Raw genomic sequence first — 18,999 nt, 5'->3', positions numbered from 1 at the left:
TTTGCGTACCCGCACCGCTCGCACACTTCTTCGATGGGGTCCGATAGGAATGTCTTGTATAGCTCCCTCGCAGAGTACCATGCCACCAAATTACATGCAGCTAGCCACGCCTAAAAAGGTTCCGCTTGCGGCATGAAACTGCGGTCATACAGCAAGAAGAGGCTTTGGGGTAGGTCGCCAGTATCCACACTGCTAATCAAATAGCACAACAGATCCACATAACTTGGGTGTGCTTTGGTGCACAAACAGTGGCAATTTTGTATTGGCCCATTTCTCTCGGCTCAGAAGCACATGCCCACGCCAGCGACTGTGCTCTTCAATATCCTTCATTTGTTCCGAACCAGCCCATTACACTTGCTACATGAAGTCTTAGATTTGCAAGTTTCTGACTCATTGCCAACCTGGAATCAGTCTGCATGCATTTCGTGCCCCTCTTACGTAGCACAAGCACAGGGGCTGAATATACAGCTCTTGAATTGTGAAAAAGAAGAGAGACTACAAGTAAAAAAGCAGGATGAAGAATGTTTAATTTAAACGCAACAAAATCTTCCTATAAATAAGATACAGGACACATAGTACAAAAGGGTTTCAATGCTTACTTTTGTGTGCACTCTGCTGGTGATAGCAGTCAGTGTGTCACATTTTGGCTTCTTCCACGCTTCTGTATATACTCACCACCAATGACAACAGACTAGTGACCAACATTAGGTTCCCCCCTCCCACCCCACCCCCAAAGTGAGGATCTGGATCTGCCCTTCAACAGACTGGGTTTCTGTGGTGTCATAACCTTTACCATGGGAGACAGCAACAGCATATAGTACACTAGCATTTGTTCTACAGTTGTACGGTTAAGCAACGGCTGTGGCATACAAATTGTCCCTATTGTAACACATATAGAGGTGGAAGAGAATTGTGTCTCCAGCACAAAGATTAGGGCCACAAAAAAGAACTGTGTCCAACTTACGGAAGTTTTACTTTTTAACTAAGCTAAAAGCTCATAATTTGGGGAAAGCCTTCTGCCCTTCCACCGCTAAGTTTTCAATTTCACCTTACCCTTTTTCGAAAGGAAAGAGCGAACACATACCCTTTCAATCCGACCATGCAAGTCCAGAAGGAAAAAAAGTCAATTGAACCAAAATATTTTCACATAAGTCCAAAGACTTTGGTAGGCAATGTGCATGACATTGTTCTGTGTAAAGCCTGCCATTGTAGTCTGTTCTCACCATGAAGAACTTCTCACCTGAAATATGCACTCCATAAGGATTTTCTTGAATTTACTATGTTTCTATTACACCTAAGTTGCAAATGGAAGGAAAGTCCCAATTTTTTCATAAAGGTCCATGATTGTCTAGCTGCACTCACACATCACTTGGCATGAAATGACCCAAATATATGCCACCTAATTTTGGCTTGAATAGGCCTGAATAGTATTCATTCAACTTGGGAATCGAATTACTGCTGCAGCATAGATTGGGTACAATTCTGTAGTATAGATATCTGGATGCTTCTACATCACGGGAGACAATCAGCTATTGGCAGTTAAAGGACCAAAGGAACATTGTATACAAGTCAAATAAGTAAATAAATAGATATACAAGCTCCAGAGTGTGTTTATTCAGCCTTAAATAATCTGGTACATGATACGCATCAACTGACTGCAGCTATCTTGCACTGCTTGCACAAATCGTATTGGTACCATCTTAAATGTACATGCAATGTACTGTCCTCTCGAGGAAAAAAAAAAAAAAAAGACAATGCCATGGTAAAACCTCCTACTGATACTGCATTCCAAGAGGTACAATCACATTCACATTCTTCATACTCAGTAGTGATATGGCTAATGCACCTTGAAATTGCACATGCGTTGATACCAGTTCTAAGAAAGGTGCTCTTAAAGGTGCACTTATTTCTCTAATTTCTTGCACTCAACTTTTGCAGATCAGTGCTCTTCATTTTGCAATTAATTTATAACTCAACATTTGTATACAAGCACCAAATGATTTGTAACTCAGGGGGAGGGGGAGCAAAATATGAACTCAATTAGGAAGAGACAAGAAAGGGGGACAGTGTGAAATGCTTCTGGTGACCTGTTCTAAGCCAGGTCTCAATTTCGTCAACAGATTCATTAGGGTTATTAGTTGCAATGTGGAGCCATGGCCCTTTAGGGCATATATTACAATATACATCACCACCACAAGAAGTCTAATCAAGTACTTGTTTTAACACAACTCAGCATTCAAACAAATGCCATGTATAGAATGCAAAATTTACACTTAGACAGTTCCCATTCAAACTGAAAGATCAAAGCAGAAAACAAAACAATAAACCTTCTCACACAAGCCCAGTTCAGTCTGAACCCATTATCTCACAAGATTGTACAGGAAAGTTTATACACAGGATGGGTAGCTTCCGTGTCCAGAGTGACACGAAGCACAACTATTTTTATTGAGAAGGCAGCCACTTATCGAAGACTGCCGACATTTTGTGGTAGTTTGCATCATAGACATCGGAAGTAAACTTCACGGCGTGACACCATTCCTTCGTTGATTAACAAAGTTGCACCAAATAACTAGAAAAATGTCTAACTGCTACAAATGGGTCATGCTCTTCTGTATGACCCCATTTCAAATGTATACACACACATATATATATATATGTACACACCAGTGTTGCAGATTTAAATCCGGATTTAAATCCATCAAAGGGCTCGTGGATTTAATTTGGGATTTGATTTACGGGGAAAATATGGCGACGATTTGGATTTGGATTGAATCATGTTTTTTCCGACAGAATTGGATGTGTATTTGGTCAAGCTCCTTAAGGGAAATGGTTGGATTTTGTCTGCTGCGAAATTTGACGTTGACAGGCAGGCAGATTCTTCGTCGTATCTAAAGCCGTCTCTGTAATTACGATTTTACAAGACATTTGGCTGAATTGCATTTCACATATGTTTACACATGATGCAATGCAACTCTTAATGAGGAGAAGGTCTAAAAAGTGTTTGGATTTGAGATGGCTTGCCTCGCATCCCGCCATCTCTGTTCCCAATGTCCCGCCAAAAGTTCCGTTTCGTTTAAAAAGAAATCCCATGATTTTTTGATTGCGTGAAACAGTCTACGGACACTGTTTGCAGATTGCTTCATGTTTAAGAGGTGGTTTGTCTGTCAGACTGACCAACTCTGAGGCCTACAGCCATCTTCCCTTCCGAGCACTAAGGGTATGTCGTGCAATACTCACACACAATCACATGGGCAGTGCGGTGTCTAATTCACAACGATATCACAGCTTTCTATAATTTCTTAGAAATGGAACGCATTGGAGAAAGCACACCACTGGTCCACTGAGCTCAGGCAATGTACGTTCGAGAAAAGGACTACCATACACGTATTTTGTCTGTTTTGTTGGTTCTGAACTGCGACTGATGTCGCGTTCTGGTGTCCCAGAGATTGCTAAAATGAATAAGTCCCGAAATGTCCACACGAGAACCAGTCGTATGAGGTCATTGTGTCCAGGAACAGGAATGTGAATGTTGGTTGCCCTTTTTCATAGTGGCTTGCTTATGGTAAACTTGGTGCCACCGCAGAACTCGTACCGCAAGAACGAACGACGAAATAGTCCTCTATTTAAGCGAGTGTACAGTAGATGATGATGTTTCCCCTCTCTGCTACCCGCTGCTTTCCGGCCCGCTACCGGCTGCTTTCGGAAGTAGCGAAACATGTATTTGCAGTACCTGGAAGTTCTGGAGCAGTTGAACGAGTGTTCTCTGCACTTGATTTGGATTTGATTTGCGGTGTTCCGAAAAACATGGATTTGATTTAAATCCGATTTGACTCGTTAAATCCGCAACACTGGTACACACATATGTATGTACATACCGAACATCACAAGATGCGAACCACACAGATAAATATCTGATAAGTATTACTGTGTGCAAATTTTACATCCACTTGTTGGGAAGAAATAGCTTGTCCACTTTGATACTTAACTTAAACGATTAAGATTTTACTTAAATGGAAGAAGGAAACTAACAGGGAAAAATGGGAAAGGCCTAGCACTCGCAAGACAATGTCCATCCACCCACCTTAAATGGAAGGCTTTTAAAAGCCATACAGCTCAGCTTTATAAATGCTCTAGAGCACCGCAATGCAGAGAAATGCAGCTCCATTGTTGCAATTAGTATTATAGCTTCGGGTAAGAATACATCAAAGGTCTATATCTCATTTTTGGCTTCACCACTACAGCATTCTACATTCAGGTCAATATATCCATTTTGACAATGAGCATGGTTAGGGTTCCATAGTTCTGGAATTTGTCAGAAGCTTTGCTGGTAAGCACTTGTCAGATATTTTGCTTGAAATGTGGCATGCCCCAGAAAATTCTTATCTCGCTCCTTTAAATTAAGAAAACTCTGATATTTGCAGCACACAGCTTTTGTTACATTGTCACACATAGAGCTCCCTAGGACTTCAAATTTTCATTTTGGACCCAACGCCTTTTTAAGCTACTCAGATGAGTATGCACATGTTACCTGTAGTCATCACTGTTGGTTGCTGTGTAAAATGAGCATCCAATGTGATGCCACATCATTGTACCTAGCATTACAGAATAGAAAGTCATTTCAGTTGTGGCTGCGTTCATCAGGAGAACAAAGGGCAAAAAAACCCAGGCTATTCAAATAGCAAGTTGGGTGTTGGCATGAAAGTAGAGATGTAGAGGGAGGTAACAAAAGCAATGAGAGTATAGCGCTGCACTTTCGTACTGCAATCTGCCCCATGATTTATTAACTGAATCATTTTGTTATTTCTTCATAATACACACGATATTGGCAATCCTCACTTTTGTGTCAGCAAAGCCATGCCACGAAATTCCTATGATGTCTTGAACTCATACAATTGCTTAATTTGTCAAATTTAATGTTTCTTTTTGCCTAGTCAGATTTGCAGGACTTGTACTGAATTTCTACGCTACAAATGGTGAATTTTCCAAAAATGAGAAATGTTGATAAACATCTCATGAGTTTACCTCCACTGTTCAGCACGTCAGAAGAATTCCAATTCTAAGGAAGTCCTCTCGCAGTATTCTGCTCAGTTGCATGAATTGGGACTTTCAATTTTGTGCCATTACCTGCAAACAAAATGCTAATTTTCTAATTCAGAGTGTGACAGAGTCTGTTTCTTAACTTTAGCGTTCCATAAGGATGCTTTTGTCAAAGTTCAAATGCACTAACGTGCTATATTTGCTATATTTACCCATGCGGTCAGCTTCAAGTGGGATATCTCGTATCTCTCTCTCTCCCTGTACATATATATGCATATATATGAATGTATGTATGTATATATTTAAAAGAATGTAATAAAATTTAACATCAGGAAAAACAGTTATTCAACATTGGATTAGTGACTGATTTCTACAAAGACATTGTCCACACATGAGTCACATTTCTGCTATTCAAAATATTACAACACCATATTTCCCCCTATACAAATATAATCATATTTATAGATTCATTTATCCTGAAATATGCAGGCCTTAGCTACTCTCAGAAGAATGCACACATGCCAAGGCCCTTCATGTCCACACCAGCTCATAAATGAGAGTCCACTGTAGTAACTGTCCGAAAAGGTATGTTGCCACCTGTCCAGCCGTGCACAACACGGGCAGTCTAGGTTGGATGTCACTTCACTGCTGGTCGTCAAATGCATGTGGTTTCAACGTGATCCACGTCATGAACCACCGCACAATGGTTACAGCACACGATCATTTGCTCAGCTTGTTACTGCTTTCATTCAAACATTGTGTTACACACATCAAATGTTTACATGTACTTGCATGGAAAACACATCTCGACATACAGGTAAGAGCTCGACGCACCACCCTGCTACAATGTCCATGGATGCACAAACCAAAACTCAATTTATACATATCTGAATGTTTATACATGTACCAGACATCTCCTCTAGCGCAAGTCTAACTGTCTTGGCAACTAGACACAGCTTCTAATTACAGCAATAACCAGAAAAGGAATGTTTAACATTCGCTGATGGTTATCAGTCAACAGTTATGAGAAACATGAAAGGAGATGCAGGGTCAGAAACAGAGTTGTCGAGTGATGTTGGAGCTAACTTACTTCACAAACGTATTAGTAGCTTGCCTCTGTGCGACCCATGCAGTGAAGACGTCCCTAGTGAATGAGAAAAGGTTAGCATAAGCAGCTGCCATTCTTTAAAGCTACACTCTTAAAATATAAAGAAAACAATCTCCTTCATATGCAGGGAGTACAAAAACTGCAACAATAAAGTATACAACTGTGACAAAACTCTCAATATCTCAGACACTATTTGGTTATATAACCACAGGCAAAAGCAGTCTGTATCTGAAAACTTTATCACTGAGCTGAACAGCTACAATTCATCCCCAGAATCTTAGTCATCGAGACTTCCACTGTTCCAGGAGGAATACCCAGTGCCAGATTTTTTCTTCTCTTTTTTGTCAAACAGGGCATATGCCCCAGGGCCCCTACCTTTGCAAAGTCAGTTTTCTTTTTATGAATTATTTTTTAAATAAATCCTCAAGACCATCATTTATATCCAGTCAGAACTTCTATACAGCACAATATTTTTACTACAGCAAAATAAACGCAAGTAATAGCCCGTAAGCAACGATCCTCTGACTGGTCTCAACGTTACGGCAGAAGACAGCTACCCAGTTTGAATCGCCATAGTTCGCACTGTGTGAACTCTGTTGAAGTGAATTAGCATTTTTGATAACAGCAAATTAATAAATGAATCAAGTACTGTGCATTACAATTTTATTGTGTACAACAACATAAGATATACACTAATACAGGTAGGTCGTACTTAAGTTAAAATTCTTTAAAATCTTGCCCTTCCTCCATCCACGTGAACCACCATGCACAAAACCTATTGCCAACCAAACGGGGTGATCATGAAATATTCCTACCCGCATCTCTCAAATCAACTTGTTGTAACTGCCCTGAGGCGGGTGCTTTTCGAAAAAGCCGCAGTCTTGTTGTCGTCACACGCCATAGGCAACATCATTTTTAGGTCATGTAACTTTGTTGACATGTCGTTTTACCACTTGATGACATATTCCCGTTGGCATAAAGTCAAGAGGTGAACTATTTTGCCATCATAAACTAAACAGTGCTTCTTCCGCGACATGGTATCCCATTTCTCCTTAGTTTCAATACAGGGTGGGTGCAGATAAAGTAGCCCCGCATTAGTTGCGTTTACATGAAGACGGCAGAAGGCGACTTAGCCACAGAAGACGACATACGGCTTGCATGTAAACGGTTGCAAGAGGACTTAAATAAGCCGTCGATTGAACACCGCTGAATCGACAACGTTAGGTAGTTTAGGCGACAGCTGTCGACTGCAATTTGCCATGTAAACGGCAAAGATGACTTTGCAAGTCGTATCCGCTACATCACTTCCTCCCTGCCAGTCATTTCCCCTCTCGCAAGAAGCAACATGGTAGTAACGGCGGGAGCTCCTTGCAATCAGCAGAGGTGCATTTGGAATAAAGAGAGCACGAATTTCATGCTGTGTATCATCCTGGAAATGAATATTGCATCACAGCTTGACTCTAACCCTCGAATGTTTGTTGTCGGACTTGAAGAGGGCGCTTCTATCGGATAAGTCGCTCGTAAGTCGCCTGGCATGCGGGATTCTTCCAGTCGCCCCAGCCTCCCACATGTAAACGAGTACAAGTCGACTGGGTGAGAAAAGTCGACTGGGTGAGAAAAGTCGACTAACACGTTTAGTCGACCTATGTGTGCATGCAAACGTGGCTATTTATGCACGTATGGCATTCCCTGCTTACAGCATGAACTTCCGGTGGCGTGGGATGTTGCATTTATCCGATGAAAACGAACAAAAAAATCGTAGTAACCAAACTCCACGTAACAAAAAGTTATCCGTGCAAACATTGCTCTCCGTGCATCCCGATTTTCCAATGCAGAAGTCAATATGGCGGTCACGGCACAGATGTGTCTAGCTACTGCTAGGTGTACCAGATCTCGTTTTGCTTGCATGAGTGGCAACCTCAGTGGTAGGGCGATACAACTGCGCTACACTGCCATGTCCCATTGGAAATACATGGTGCGAAGTTCGCGTTGCTAACGATTTCATTCATTGCGCAGAGTTTGGTTACCACGATTTTTTTCTCGACTTGCACCACATAAATGCACCGTCGTGTGCCGCCGGAAGTTCGTACGGTATGCAGGGAACGCGCTGTGTGCGAAAATGTGGTGCTACTTTATCTGCGCCCACCCTGTACATCACATTGGCTCAGTGTGTCTTAACGCGGGGTCGTCATCAGATCTTCGGAAGTGGTTAACAGTACGAGCCCTCATACACAAAACTGCGCGTTGTGCTGCGAGATTATCGGATAAAAATAATTACCCAGATTGAAAAACGCCCAAAAAGGCGAACAGAAAGAGGAAACGCGTTGTTTACAAACGGTTTGGCCACCGATCACGGGCGCGGTGTGTTGTGACGTTTGCTGTGACGTGTGACCATCACCTGTCCAGAATGCATTGCGTTCGACCTGCGCCCCTACGTCATCGACTACGTTTCGCCGCCGCGCAAAGCATGCTGGTGGGCACCTGGGTCATTCCAGGCCAAATCACCCAAAGGCCGTGCTCGGCCCCCCCTCAGTTTTGTTTCCAAAAATTATCATGGACTCCTTATTGCAAATAAAGATATTTTCCCGAGTTTTACTGGACAATGTTGAACCGTTGTCGATTTAGGCGGGGTCAAAGTTCGTCAGAATCGCGAAAACCATGCTACGAAACAAGTTACCTACTGAGCAGGGTTTTGCGTCTAGGTGGATTCTAGTGACATAGAATGAAAGAGCGTGGCCCTAACATTCTGCCAATATCAAGTTCTTCCTTCGTGTTTGATTTTCGGCCACCGAAACAGGGCTGCTTTTTGGCGCTATTTCTTACAACTTTGCGCCCTGCTGAGGGCACATTTCGCACAAGCTGGAAGGGACAAATAAATTCAACGTATTCTGGACCTTCCATACATGTTTTGAAGGCCGACCACACAATACTTTTTGCCCCATTTAATCCCAAATGCCGTACTTTTGGTAAAGTTGGCCGTTTTCAACGCCATTTTTGAAAATGAAGCGGTCGGCCGAGAACAATCCAAATAGATTGAGATGACAGATCAATATCTATACTAAAGCATATATAAAAAATGAGAAGGTACTTTTTGATAAAGGCGAGAAAATAGTTTTTATATCCCACCCACTCTACACATAGTTACGCTGAACACAGCACGGGTGGGCCGCGAGGCTTGGTTCGGCGAATAAAATTTTTCCGTGTGGTGAAGTTTTCCTATGCGTTATGTAGGACCAGAACAGACATTATATACAGCTAAGTCACATCTATGCTACTACCGCGTACTAGCCCGAGACGTCCATGTGGTGCTTGCTAATCTATCCACACCGAACAGCTGGCTGCTGCTGATCACCCAAGCAGGCTGGAATGATAAAAACAGTTTATTTGCAATTCAGACAGTCTACATATTTTATTTTCGCGATTGTAGCAGTTTGAAGTAAGATCAAAAAGATACCCACATAAATGAATGCACAACGGTTTCATTATTATTTCATATTTTCTTTTCAAACGTTAAGAAGCAAAGGCGACCATTGGTAGGGTATCTCATTAAAAGTGACCACTATAATTTCCTGTGTACGGCGAAAAGATAGGTCTTGAATGCTGCTCCAACTGGAGTTTCCGTGCGTGCCACGCACTTTCATACCGCAGTCCTTCATTTTGCACGCGCGCATTTGCTGACGTTCCTAGTGACTTCAGACGTTCCTACTTCGGCCACTGTTCAACACAACGACTTCCCGGCATGCATCACATAGGAGAAAGACCATCAGAAACTAATCAGCTGAGCCGCGGATGAGCTCTCCTAAGCCGATTTCAAGGCCATGTGTTAAAGGTTGCGTGGATGCACGAGCGCATTTTTGGACGCTACAATGCAGCAAAAGCCAAACGCTCACAACGTGACCTGCGTTGCTATTAATCGTAAGAAACGCGCATTTGAAGGGATAGTATGGTTTGCTCATAATGGTTCCTTGTTAGTGTGAAAGCATCGCTGTCGTTTCTCATGACTACCACTTTAAAACGCCGCGAAAGGAAGACTGAGAAACACCTACTAACAATACTTACCAATGCACTGATAACAATAAAAACTACACAGTTTACATGCTCATATCCGGCCGCAGGACGCGGCTCGTGAAATCTAGGCACGCTATCTGTTCGCGCGCCTCACAGGGAGCCGTCTCGTGAGGCCCTCGCGTAACCATGTGGGACAAAAAATATTTTCTCGCCCTTATCAAAAAGTACCTTCTCATTTTTTTTTAATATGCTTTAGTATAGATATTGATCTGTCATCTCCATCTATTTAGATTGTTCTCGGCCGACCGCTTCATTTTCAAAAATGACGTTGAAAACGGCCAACTTTATCAAAAGCACGGCATTTGCGATTAAATGGGGAAAAAAGTATTGTGTGGTCGGCCTTCAAAACATGTATGGAAGGTCCAGAATATGTTGAATTTATGTGTCCCATCCAGCTTGTGCGAAAAGTGCCCTCAGCAGGGCGCAAAGTTGTAAGAAATAGCGCCAAAAAGCAGCCCTGTTTCGCTGGCCAAAAATCAAACACGAGAGAAGAACTTGACATAGGCAGAATGTTAGGGCCACGCTCTTTCATTCTATGTCACTAAAGTCCACCTAGACGCAAAACCCTGCTCACTAGGTAACTTTTTTCGTAGCATGGTTTTCGCGATTCTGACGAACTTTGACCCCGCCTAAATCGACAACGGTTCAACATTGCCCAGTAAAACTAGGGAAAATATCTTTATTTGCAATAAGGAGTCCATGATAATTTTTGGAAGCAAAACTGAGGGGGGTCGAGCACGACCTTTGCTTGATTTGGCCTGGAATGACCCACCTGTCAACCTTATCAGCCTTTTCGGCCTATCAGCCAACGCGTTTTCCCCGCATCTTGCCCACCACAGCAAAATATAACCTCGAACCGGTCTTATTGTGACGTCACATGTTTGTAAACAGAGGGTCGTCTATGGAGCAATACATTGGATGGCACCCCTGTAGTCCTTTAGGGTTTTTGCACAAACGGTGGATGTCCCACGGGAGATGCGTTCTTGGCAAAGTTGTAAATTGACTATCATCACTATACGCGTTTTCATGGGAGATGTTGCTGTCGCCTGTTGCGGTCGTATGTCCGCTTTCGCAGGTTCAAAATTCAAATTTCCATTATCCAATCATAATGGAGATCTTGCAGGCCGATGTGTAGCACCCCTAGCGGATCGTGCGGACGTGTGGGGACGGCCACATGTGGGCAGAGTTCAACGTACTCCAAAAGTACACAGTTCACGTCAGAATCGTGTGTATATGGCAACATCAAATGAAGCACCAGCGTGGAATCTGAACACCTGCCAGTGCATCATGCGATATATCACCCAAATAAAACAGGCGCACCCAAAGACCCCGATAATGCTGCTCGGAGACACTGCCACATAATAGAACTCGATGGGAGAGAAAGGGTCGCGCGACTTGGAGCAGAGGAACCCACCATTCATGCATTGACTATGCCCAAGCCTCCGCATGATGGCAGGAACCACCGCAAGCTATCCAGGACATCGACATCGACGAGAAAGAACAACACAGCTGTGATCGCCAGCGATCACAATCGAATCAAAATAACTATAGAGACACCCAAGAGGATCGTCCACCGCAAACTACCAGAACGCCGGCAAGCACCACGATGGAAGACAGGGAACGAAGAGAATATACATAAATTCGCTTCAAAGCTTTAAGAAACACTCGCAACGACAGAACCTGTGGACTACGCGACCTTTATTCACCGGATAGAAAGCACAGCAAGGTACGACGGGGAAGACTCGAGGAAATCCAAGGAAGATCAAACATAAGCCGTGGTGCGAATACTGGATACGACAGGCGAAAAGAAACGACTATGTCGCTTGTGGTGAGAAACGATCAGAAGGCCGAGAGTCAATCAGAAAAAGAAGCTTATGAAAAGCAACAAGCAAAAACGAAACGATTGATAGCGGAGAAAATTGTACGGTACTACTCCTCAATGGAAGACATCAGCACATTGGGAAGAAAGAACGGGCAAAAAAAAAAAAAAAAATACATAGAAAAGATGGACCACCAGAAAGAGACGACCACATCAGAGGTCACACTGCGCAATGCCAGAGAAGGACATCGAGGGTTACATGACGCGATTCTTCAAGAAACAGCAAGAGAGGTACAAAAGGGCAAGCCCAACAATCGACCGGAGAAGACCCCAATCATTCGAGCAGGAGCATGATGTTGCGTCAAAACAGGAAGGGGGGCACTAACCAAACGTTATAACCAATAACGTTATAACGTTATCAAAGGGAAAAGACACTGGCCCAGATGGGATACCAATGAATTCCTGAAAGCCCTGTGCACCACTTTCCAAAGAAAACTTGAGAAGAATTTTCAACACATAAGGCAACAAAGGAAATACCAGAGGAATGGAAGGAAAGCACAGTAAGACTATTGGGAAATCAAAAGAACACAACTCGTGCACAGGGTTGGCTACCGGAAACGAGAAACGGTAATTACCGAAATTCAACAGGAAACGAAAATGGAAACTGAAACAAAATTGTTTTAGTTTCCACTACCAGAAACCGAAACGGAAATGAAATTCAAAAGTGGTAACGTTAACGGAAACCAAATTCGCAGGATGTTTCCCTCAGTGTTTTCACGTTAATATGAAAATTATATATATCCGCACTATTCTTCCAGTCATCATTCATTCATTCGTGTTGAGCCCACTGCGCAGCAAGATGGACGCGAAAGTTTTGGATGACGTGTTATTTTTGCGCACGAGCGGAGACTTTTGAAAGTTAAAGGCATGTATTTCCGCAACCTAGAGAGGCATCTACTTGCGGTGTGTAAGATTCGTGACGAACTTTGCATTAAAGTCTTTAGTGTTTGTGTTGCTGTCCTTTTGCATCCATTATGTAACTAGAATATCTGACATGAAAAAGCCAAAACCAGACAGTACGAGCTCCGGATGAGAAACAGAAACCAGTACAGAAATTACCTCGGAAACGGAAACGAAATTCTTAAAAGGAAACGGAAACAGAAACCGCTACCGAAAATCGTCCAGAAACGGAAACAAACGAAAAGCCGAGTTTTCCAGTTACCAGAAACGGAACCGGAAACAATATTTTCGGTAATCAACCGTGCTCGTGCATACCCGTAACACTCCAGAGCACTGTTGCAAAGCTATTTACAGCCATCATGAACGAAAGACTAACTAAGCAATACGATAACAGACTAAGCGAATCGCAAAACGGTTCCCTAAACAACAGGAGGGGCAGCGATAATCTGTTTATCCCCAACTGACGCAGAAAACGGGAGACGAAATGTATCTGGCATTCCTAGATTTGGAGAAAGCATACGATGCCGTCCCACATTAAATGCTTTAGTAAACAGTTACGAAGATTTGGACCCCCAGACGACATCCTCACGATAATAAAAAAACATGTACTCTATTATTGTTGGTATAATTCGGAGGGTTTTACACAGAAGGTGAAACAGATAGTGTGTCTCAGAGGTGCGACCCACCTTGCGAGGATGCCCCCTATCGCAAACGTTAAACATTTTCCTCGACGATCTGCTAAAGGGACTGGAAAACAGCAGCAAGGGCATCAGTATAGGAGGAGGAGGAGGAGGAGGAGGAGTGTCGTTGGGAGGAACCCGAGAGGTCTGCCTGCCTGATTAGGCGGCATGTTTCTCGGGAAGGGAAAGGTGGTGGAGAGGGGGAGAGGAAAGGGTGAAGTGGAAGACCGAGCGGAATCCGCTCGGGGGGAGGATAGCTGCGTCCATGGGCCGACTTCAGGGGAACTGTGCCGGCATACGCCTATTACACATCTGAGGGAAACCCAGGAAAAACCCCAGACGGCACAGCCGGCCCGCGGATTCGAACCGCGAACCGCGTTACCGCTGCGCCACCGGAGCTGGTGGCATCAGTATAACCACCCACCATTCATGCATTGACTATGCTCAAACCTCATGTAGAGACTATACAGACTATATAGAGACTATAGGCTATGCGAACACTGTTTCAGATAAATAAATAATTCGGAGTTTTACGTCACGAGACAACTGAAATCATGAGCGACGCCACAGCGGTCGGTCTGAGGGTTCATTAACGTGCGATGAAAGCTCATAGACGACGTGTCTAAGCAACTTGTACCCTGCCACCAAGTTGCTGGCGTCCTCGGCCGGGTTCGAACCCGCGATCTCGGGATCAGTAGGCGAACACGCTACCGACTGAGCCACCGAGGCCGGTGCGAACACTGTTTCAGAAGGGAAACAGGTCAACAGACAGAAACGCAAATTTCCGTGCTAGCATTCGCAGATGATACCACTCATTGTGAGAACAGCGACAGACCTACAACACCTGCTTGACCTATGCACCACGGTGGCACAGCCCAACGGGATGACGCACAGCAAAGTAAACATGAGACAATCCAGAATTTTGAATTTTCCAAATCCGAATCCAAATCCGATTCCCAGCAAGGTTCTGCGAATCCACAAATCTTTCGAATCCTTTTATAAAAAAAGAGTACGCTAGGAGAAGAAGAAGAAAAAAAAAAAAAAAAAACACTTCTACTGAAAAGTCTTTTAAAGCAGAATTTGATATCTTTGTCTGATGTAAAACAAATAACAGTTCACTTTGAAGAGAAAACATACCCATATACTTCTTCAATGTAATTTATTTAACATATTGTTCATTGACTACAGGAAATGCGCTAACTAGTCAGAATTCTTTCCATAAAACTAAGAAACAATCAAAAGTAAAACCATGTTTCTTTTAAACTTGTAATGTAAGAGTTCCTGCCTGAACTCTTTCAATCCAGAGCAATGTAAACAAACAAACAAGAAAACACAACTGTTTTAAATTAATGCAGATTTTTGTTCAAAAACACCAGTATTCTCACCCGCTCAGGGTCTAGCCCACTGCGTTTTTTTTACCAGCTATGACACACGATGTGCTGAAGAGTCCTTCTGACATTACTGTCGATGGGGGAGTGATCAGGAACATTTACGCCAATCAGGCTTTCGGCGGACTCCGGAGGCGCCAATTTCAAAAAGAAACAAACAAACGTAGTTCGTGGATTCGAAAGATTCAATTTGCCGTTTTGGGAACTGGGATTCGGATTCGCGAATCCCTAGGAAAAAAACGCAACGGATGAAAATCTGGGGAAGCACTAACATAGACGAAATTTTTTCGCTCCAAAACTTCACTATCGACCACATCAAACAATAGATATGTCGGCATACTCCTGGGGTACATAACCAACTACCTGGAGGCGCACGAAAAAACAATAAGCACGACCAAAAAAAATGACAATAACACAATCAATGCTTTAGAACGGCAACAGAAGGAAATTGGCAAGTGGATTCTAGGCGGAAACCTTACCACAGCAAACGCAGCCATCAACGGTGAGGTAGGACGGTCAAGATTCGAATTCCGTGAAGCGCAGTCAAAAACATGACACTTAGGACGATTCATCCACCACCAGAAAACAACTATGCGAAAGGGGTCTACCACCACATTCGGTAGAAGGAAGTAAAAACAGATTGGGCAAAACAAACGAATCGGATAGACTCCAAATACAGAAATGGAACAAATCGACACTATACAAAGACCATCAGATAATTCGTTTCGTTTCCTTACAAACAAACAAACCGTCATAGAATGGCAGAAGCAAGTATAGATAAAGAAATCAGGGAAACGGAAAAGGAGCTCTGGAAGCAGCAGACCCACAAAAAACCAAGCATGGACCTTTATACCAACCACAAGGCAACCAGTACAAGAGGACCACCAAAGCGGCCCGCTATTTCAGGCCAGAACGGGCGCATTTCTGATTCAGAAGAGTATAGCGAAACTACTTCAACCAGGGGGACGCAACATGCTTCTGATACGGAGAGGAACAGGACGACTTGGAACACGTAATACTACGATGCCCAGCTAGCGAATCAACCCGCCCACAAGACGTGGACGGACCAACCGCAATTGGACTGAAGGCTCCACCGAATGCTGAAAGCGCCAGCGACATCTAGCAAACTGGGAGAAACAGAAGAGGAGCGGCTTTGCGAACCCAACAGCTTGGACGGCGAGAAAGCCGACAACTAAGCCAAACGATCTTAGCGACACCCAAAGGAACGGGGACGTTACTGTGTGTCGTCGGTGTCGTTATCAACTGAAACCTACACAATTCTGTCTAGCCTCACCTGTGGTGTGGCAAGATACCTGCCCTGGTTCTAAAGGGACGAGGCGAACCTGAATCTGAACCGTGCTCCTGCACAGGTGTTGCCGATTATGACATGATCGGTATAATCTAATAGGTCGTGGATCGGATGCCAACCTGTGGCTGTTCACTTGTGCGCGCCACTTCCGCTGCTTTCCGACCAAACGTACTCGTTTCGGACTACGAGGAGGGCGTCGCGTCTCTGTTGCTCCACAATGCTGTGACCTGCCGCTTGACAAACGCCGCGGCACACCGCTAAGAAAGCGCCTGACTCGGTTGGGCCTGAAGTTAATGTGCGATGCATTACCAACACTGAACAGCCCTTTCAGCCTTATTGAAACCTCATCAGTAGTGCATTAGGCAAACAGTATTTGATGGGATGGCGTCAGAAGCTCAGATGGACCAGGTCAGGAGTCGCGTGATCTACTGACACCACCCCACTGGATCGGTTAGGTCAGCAGCATCTCTCAATGAGAAACCTCCAATGGTATCACAGCCCCTGTCCCTCTGTATCTCTCAGTAAGGCGTTTTTACACCGATAGCTGTTAGTGCCTCGTTTCCCGAGATCTCAGCGTCGGCGTCCGCAGAAGGACATTTACCCCGTCGTTTATAGTACCTCAGTGGTGCTTCACGTTCACGTAGATGGCGCTTTGTATCCCACTACATTATTTAGAAGGAAACACAGTATTAGTGACGACGACGACGAAGAAGAGGACAGTGTTAGCACGGCGACAAAACAGTTTACCAAAACACCGGTGATTCTGCTTCAGACGCCATGGAGATACCGGGTCCTGCTGGCGCACAAGCTTTGCAGCGGCGACGAGAACGAGAACGGAAGCGGAGAGCTCGCGAAGTTCCAGCTCGTCGTGCACCCGGGGCCGCAAACAAGGGAGTGCGACGTCAGGATGACAACGTGCGTGCCGGCGAAGCTGAGGCACGGCGGACTCAGCGGCAAGACCCTCCAGTACATGCCGCCGAAGCGGAGGCAAAGAGGCGTCAGAGGCAAGCGAAAGCCGGTGGAGCCACGAAGGGCTTCACTAGGCAAATCCGAGAGAACCCATTTGGGTACAATTGCTCAGTGTGCGATCGTTTGTGGTTCAAGAATGATCTCACAGCGCTGCCATTGACTTGCCATGCGCTGCTTCGACTAGAATTTCCTACTGCCGACCTTACCACCTTCCGCTTGTGTGCATCGTGTCTCCAGTCGGTCCGCACCGTTGCAGGTGAAGGGCTTTCAGTATAGCCGTGCCTCTTGACGCGACTGCAAAAACCGCGCGGCCAGAGTGGCCATCTTACACGCAAAATCGGGTCAACGCTTCACCCCTAGACCTATTTGCTGACTGCGAAGACGTGGGTGAGACGTGTGCAATTTGAGGGTGGATTCATCGTCATGACCGCCTACTTTGCCCACATCACAACACTTTCGCGTTAAGAGTCCACATGCCATCGCCGATACTGCTGCTGGGGACTTTAAAGTGCCACTACGGACTAAATCTCGTGTCTTCAGAAACCTACCAAAGTTATGTTATTGAAATCTTCTTGCCTCACTTTACATTCCTGCAAAATATTTTGGCTCTACGTGACGCGAAAGCTAGAGAAATGTTTTTTTTTTTTTGAGAACTGTGACGTCATGTTATGCTCCGACGGAGCGCCCGGCTATCATCTGGCAACGTTGTTGCCCTTCGAGTCTTCCGGGGGGCTCACTTTTTGCACTCCGGTACCGGAGCCCCACGTGACATACCATCCAACCGCTCCGACCTTGGAGAAAACACAAAGGAGGGAGAAGACATCTCTCCCATTTTCCCCTCTTTCGATCAGCCTCACATGACTTCTCCACTACGTGACTCTCCCCGGACGCCGGCGTCGTTGCTAGGAGACAAGTGCACTCTCCAGAACATGACATCATTGCAGTTTGTGGGCTTATGATTACGTCACTCGCTCGTTGAGTCATCGAAACTTGTGGAGGCTCAGCAGATCTTCTGGATCTTGTTTCGGTTGCAGTCTGTCTACCAACGTCATGATGACGTTTCTCGGGTAGAGGTCTATTGTGGACGACCGGGAGCACACACCCAAAGGGACCACGTGGGTGCATGGTTTCGGTTTGGACAACAATGACGTCGTATATCTGCCGTCAAAATCAGTAGAAATATGGCGAAACGCAGATTGTCAGCGAATGGAGGAAGAGATTACGCGACGCACACAGCGTCTAGGAATCGTTCCGTACGGAGCAGGTTCCAAAAAGCCACCACAGAGACATTTTCTGACGAAGCAGCAGCTTAGAGAGGAAAACGGGCTCCGGTAAGCATGCTGATAATCAACGGCTACATTAGACTTCTGGTAGGATCCTGTGTCAACTACTGGATATCATCTTAGCTCCAGGTCAAATTAAAACATATTTCATGGCGAAGTTTGCAATTTGCTCGCAAAAGACCGTCCGCGAATCGGCAACATCCCCTGTGTATAACGTCACGGTCAGTTCGCCTCGCAGGCGGGTCGTAGCGGCCGCCATTCACGGCCGTGGTTAATATCGAATATTTTCGCTATTTGAACGATTTTCAAATTCACATTTCACAGGGTGAATGCTTTAGCACAGGGGGACACATTGAAACGGATCGTAGGCTTGTCAAA

The 18,999-nt window shown here is 44.6% G+C and overlaps 1 protein-coding gene across 7 annotated transcripts in view; it reads right to left on the bottom strand.

The window, feature by feature from the left end:
* Nucleotides 1-1,592: 1,592 nt before the first annotated feature.
* LOC135377900 (TOX high mobility group box family member 4-like) overlaps nucleotides 1,593-18,999 on the bottom strand; it is a 99,239-nt gene continuing 81,832 nt past the window's right edge. For all 7 annotated transcript variants that reach the window (XM_064610636.1, XM_064610640.1, XM_064610639.1 and 4 more), the window contains one exon: nucleotides 1,593-6,181. In XM_064610636.1, coding sequence (XP_064466706.1) covers nucleotides 6,124-6,181 — 58 coding nt within the window. In that variant the 3' untranslated portion in view covers nucleotides 1,593-6,123. The remainder of the gene's footprint in view (nucleotides 6,182-18,999) is intronic.

This window comes from Ornithodoros turicata, chromosome 1 (assembly GCF_037126465.1).
Source record: "Ornithodoros turicata isolate Travis chromosome 1, ASM3712646v1, whole genome shotgun sequence".
NCBI classification, from domain to species: domain Eukaryota; kingdom Metazoa; phylum Arthropoda; class Arachnida; order Ixodida; family Argasidae; genus Ornithodoros; species Ornithodoros turicata.
This window is presented reverse-complemented; position numbering and strand designations above follow the sequence as displayed.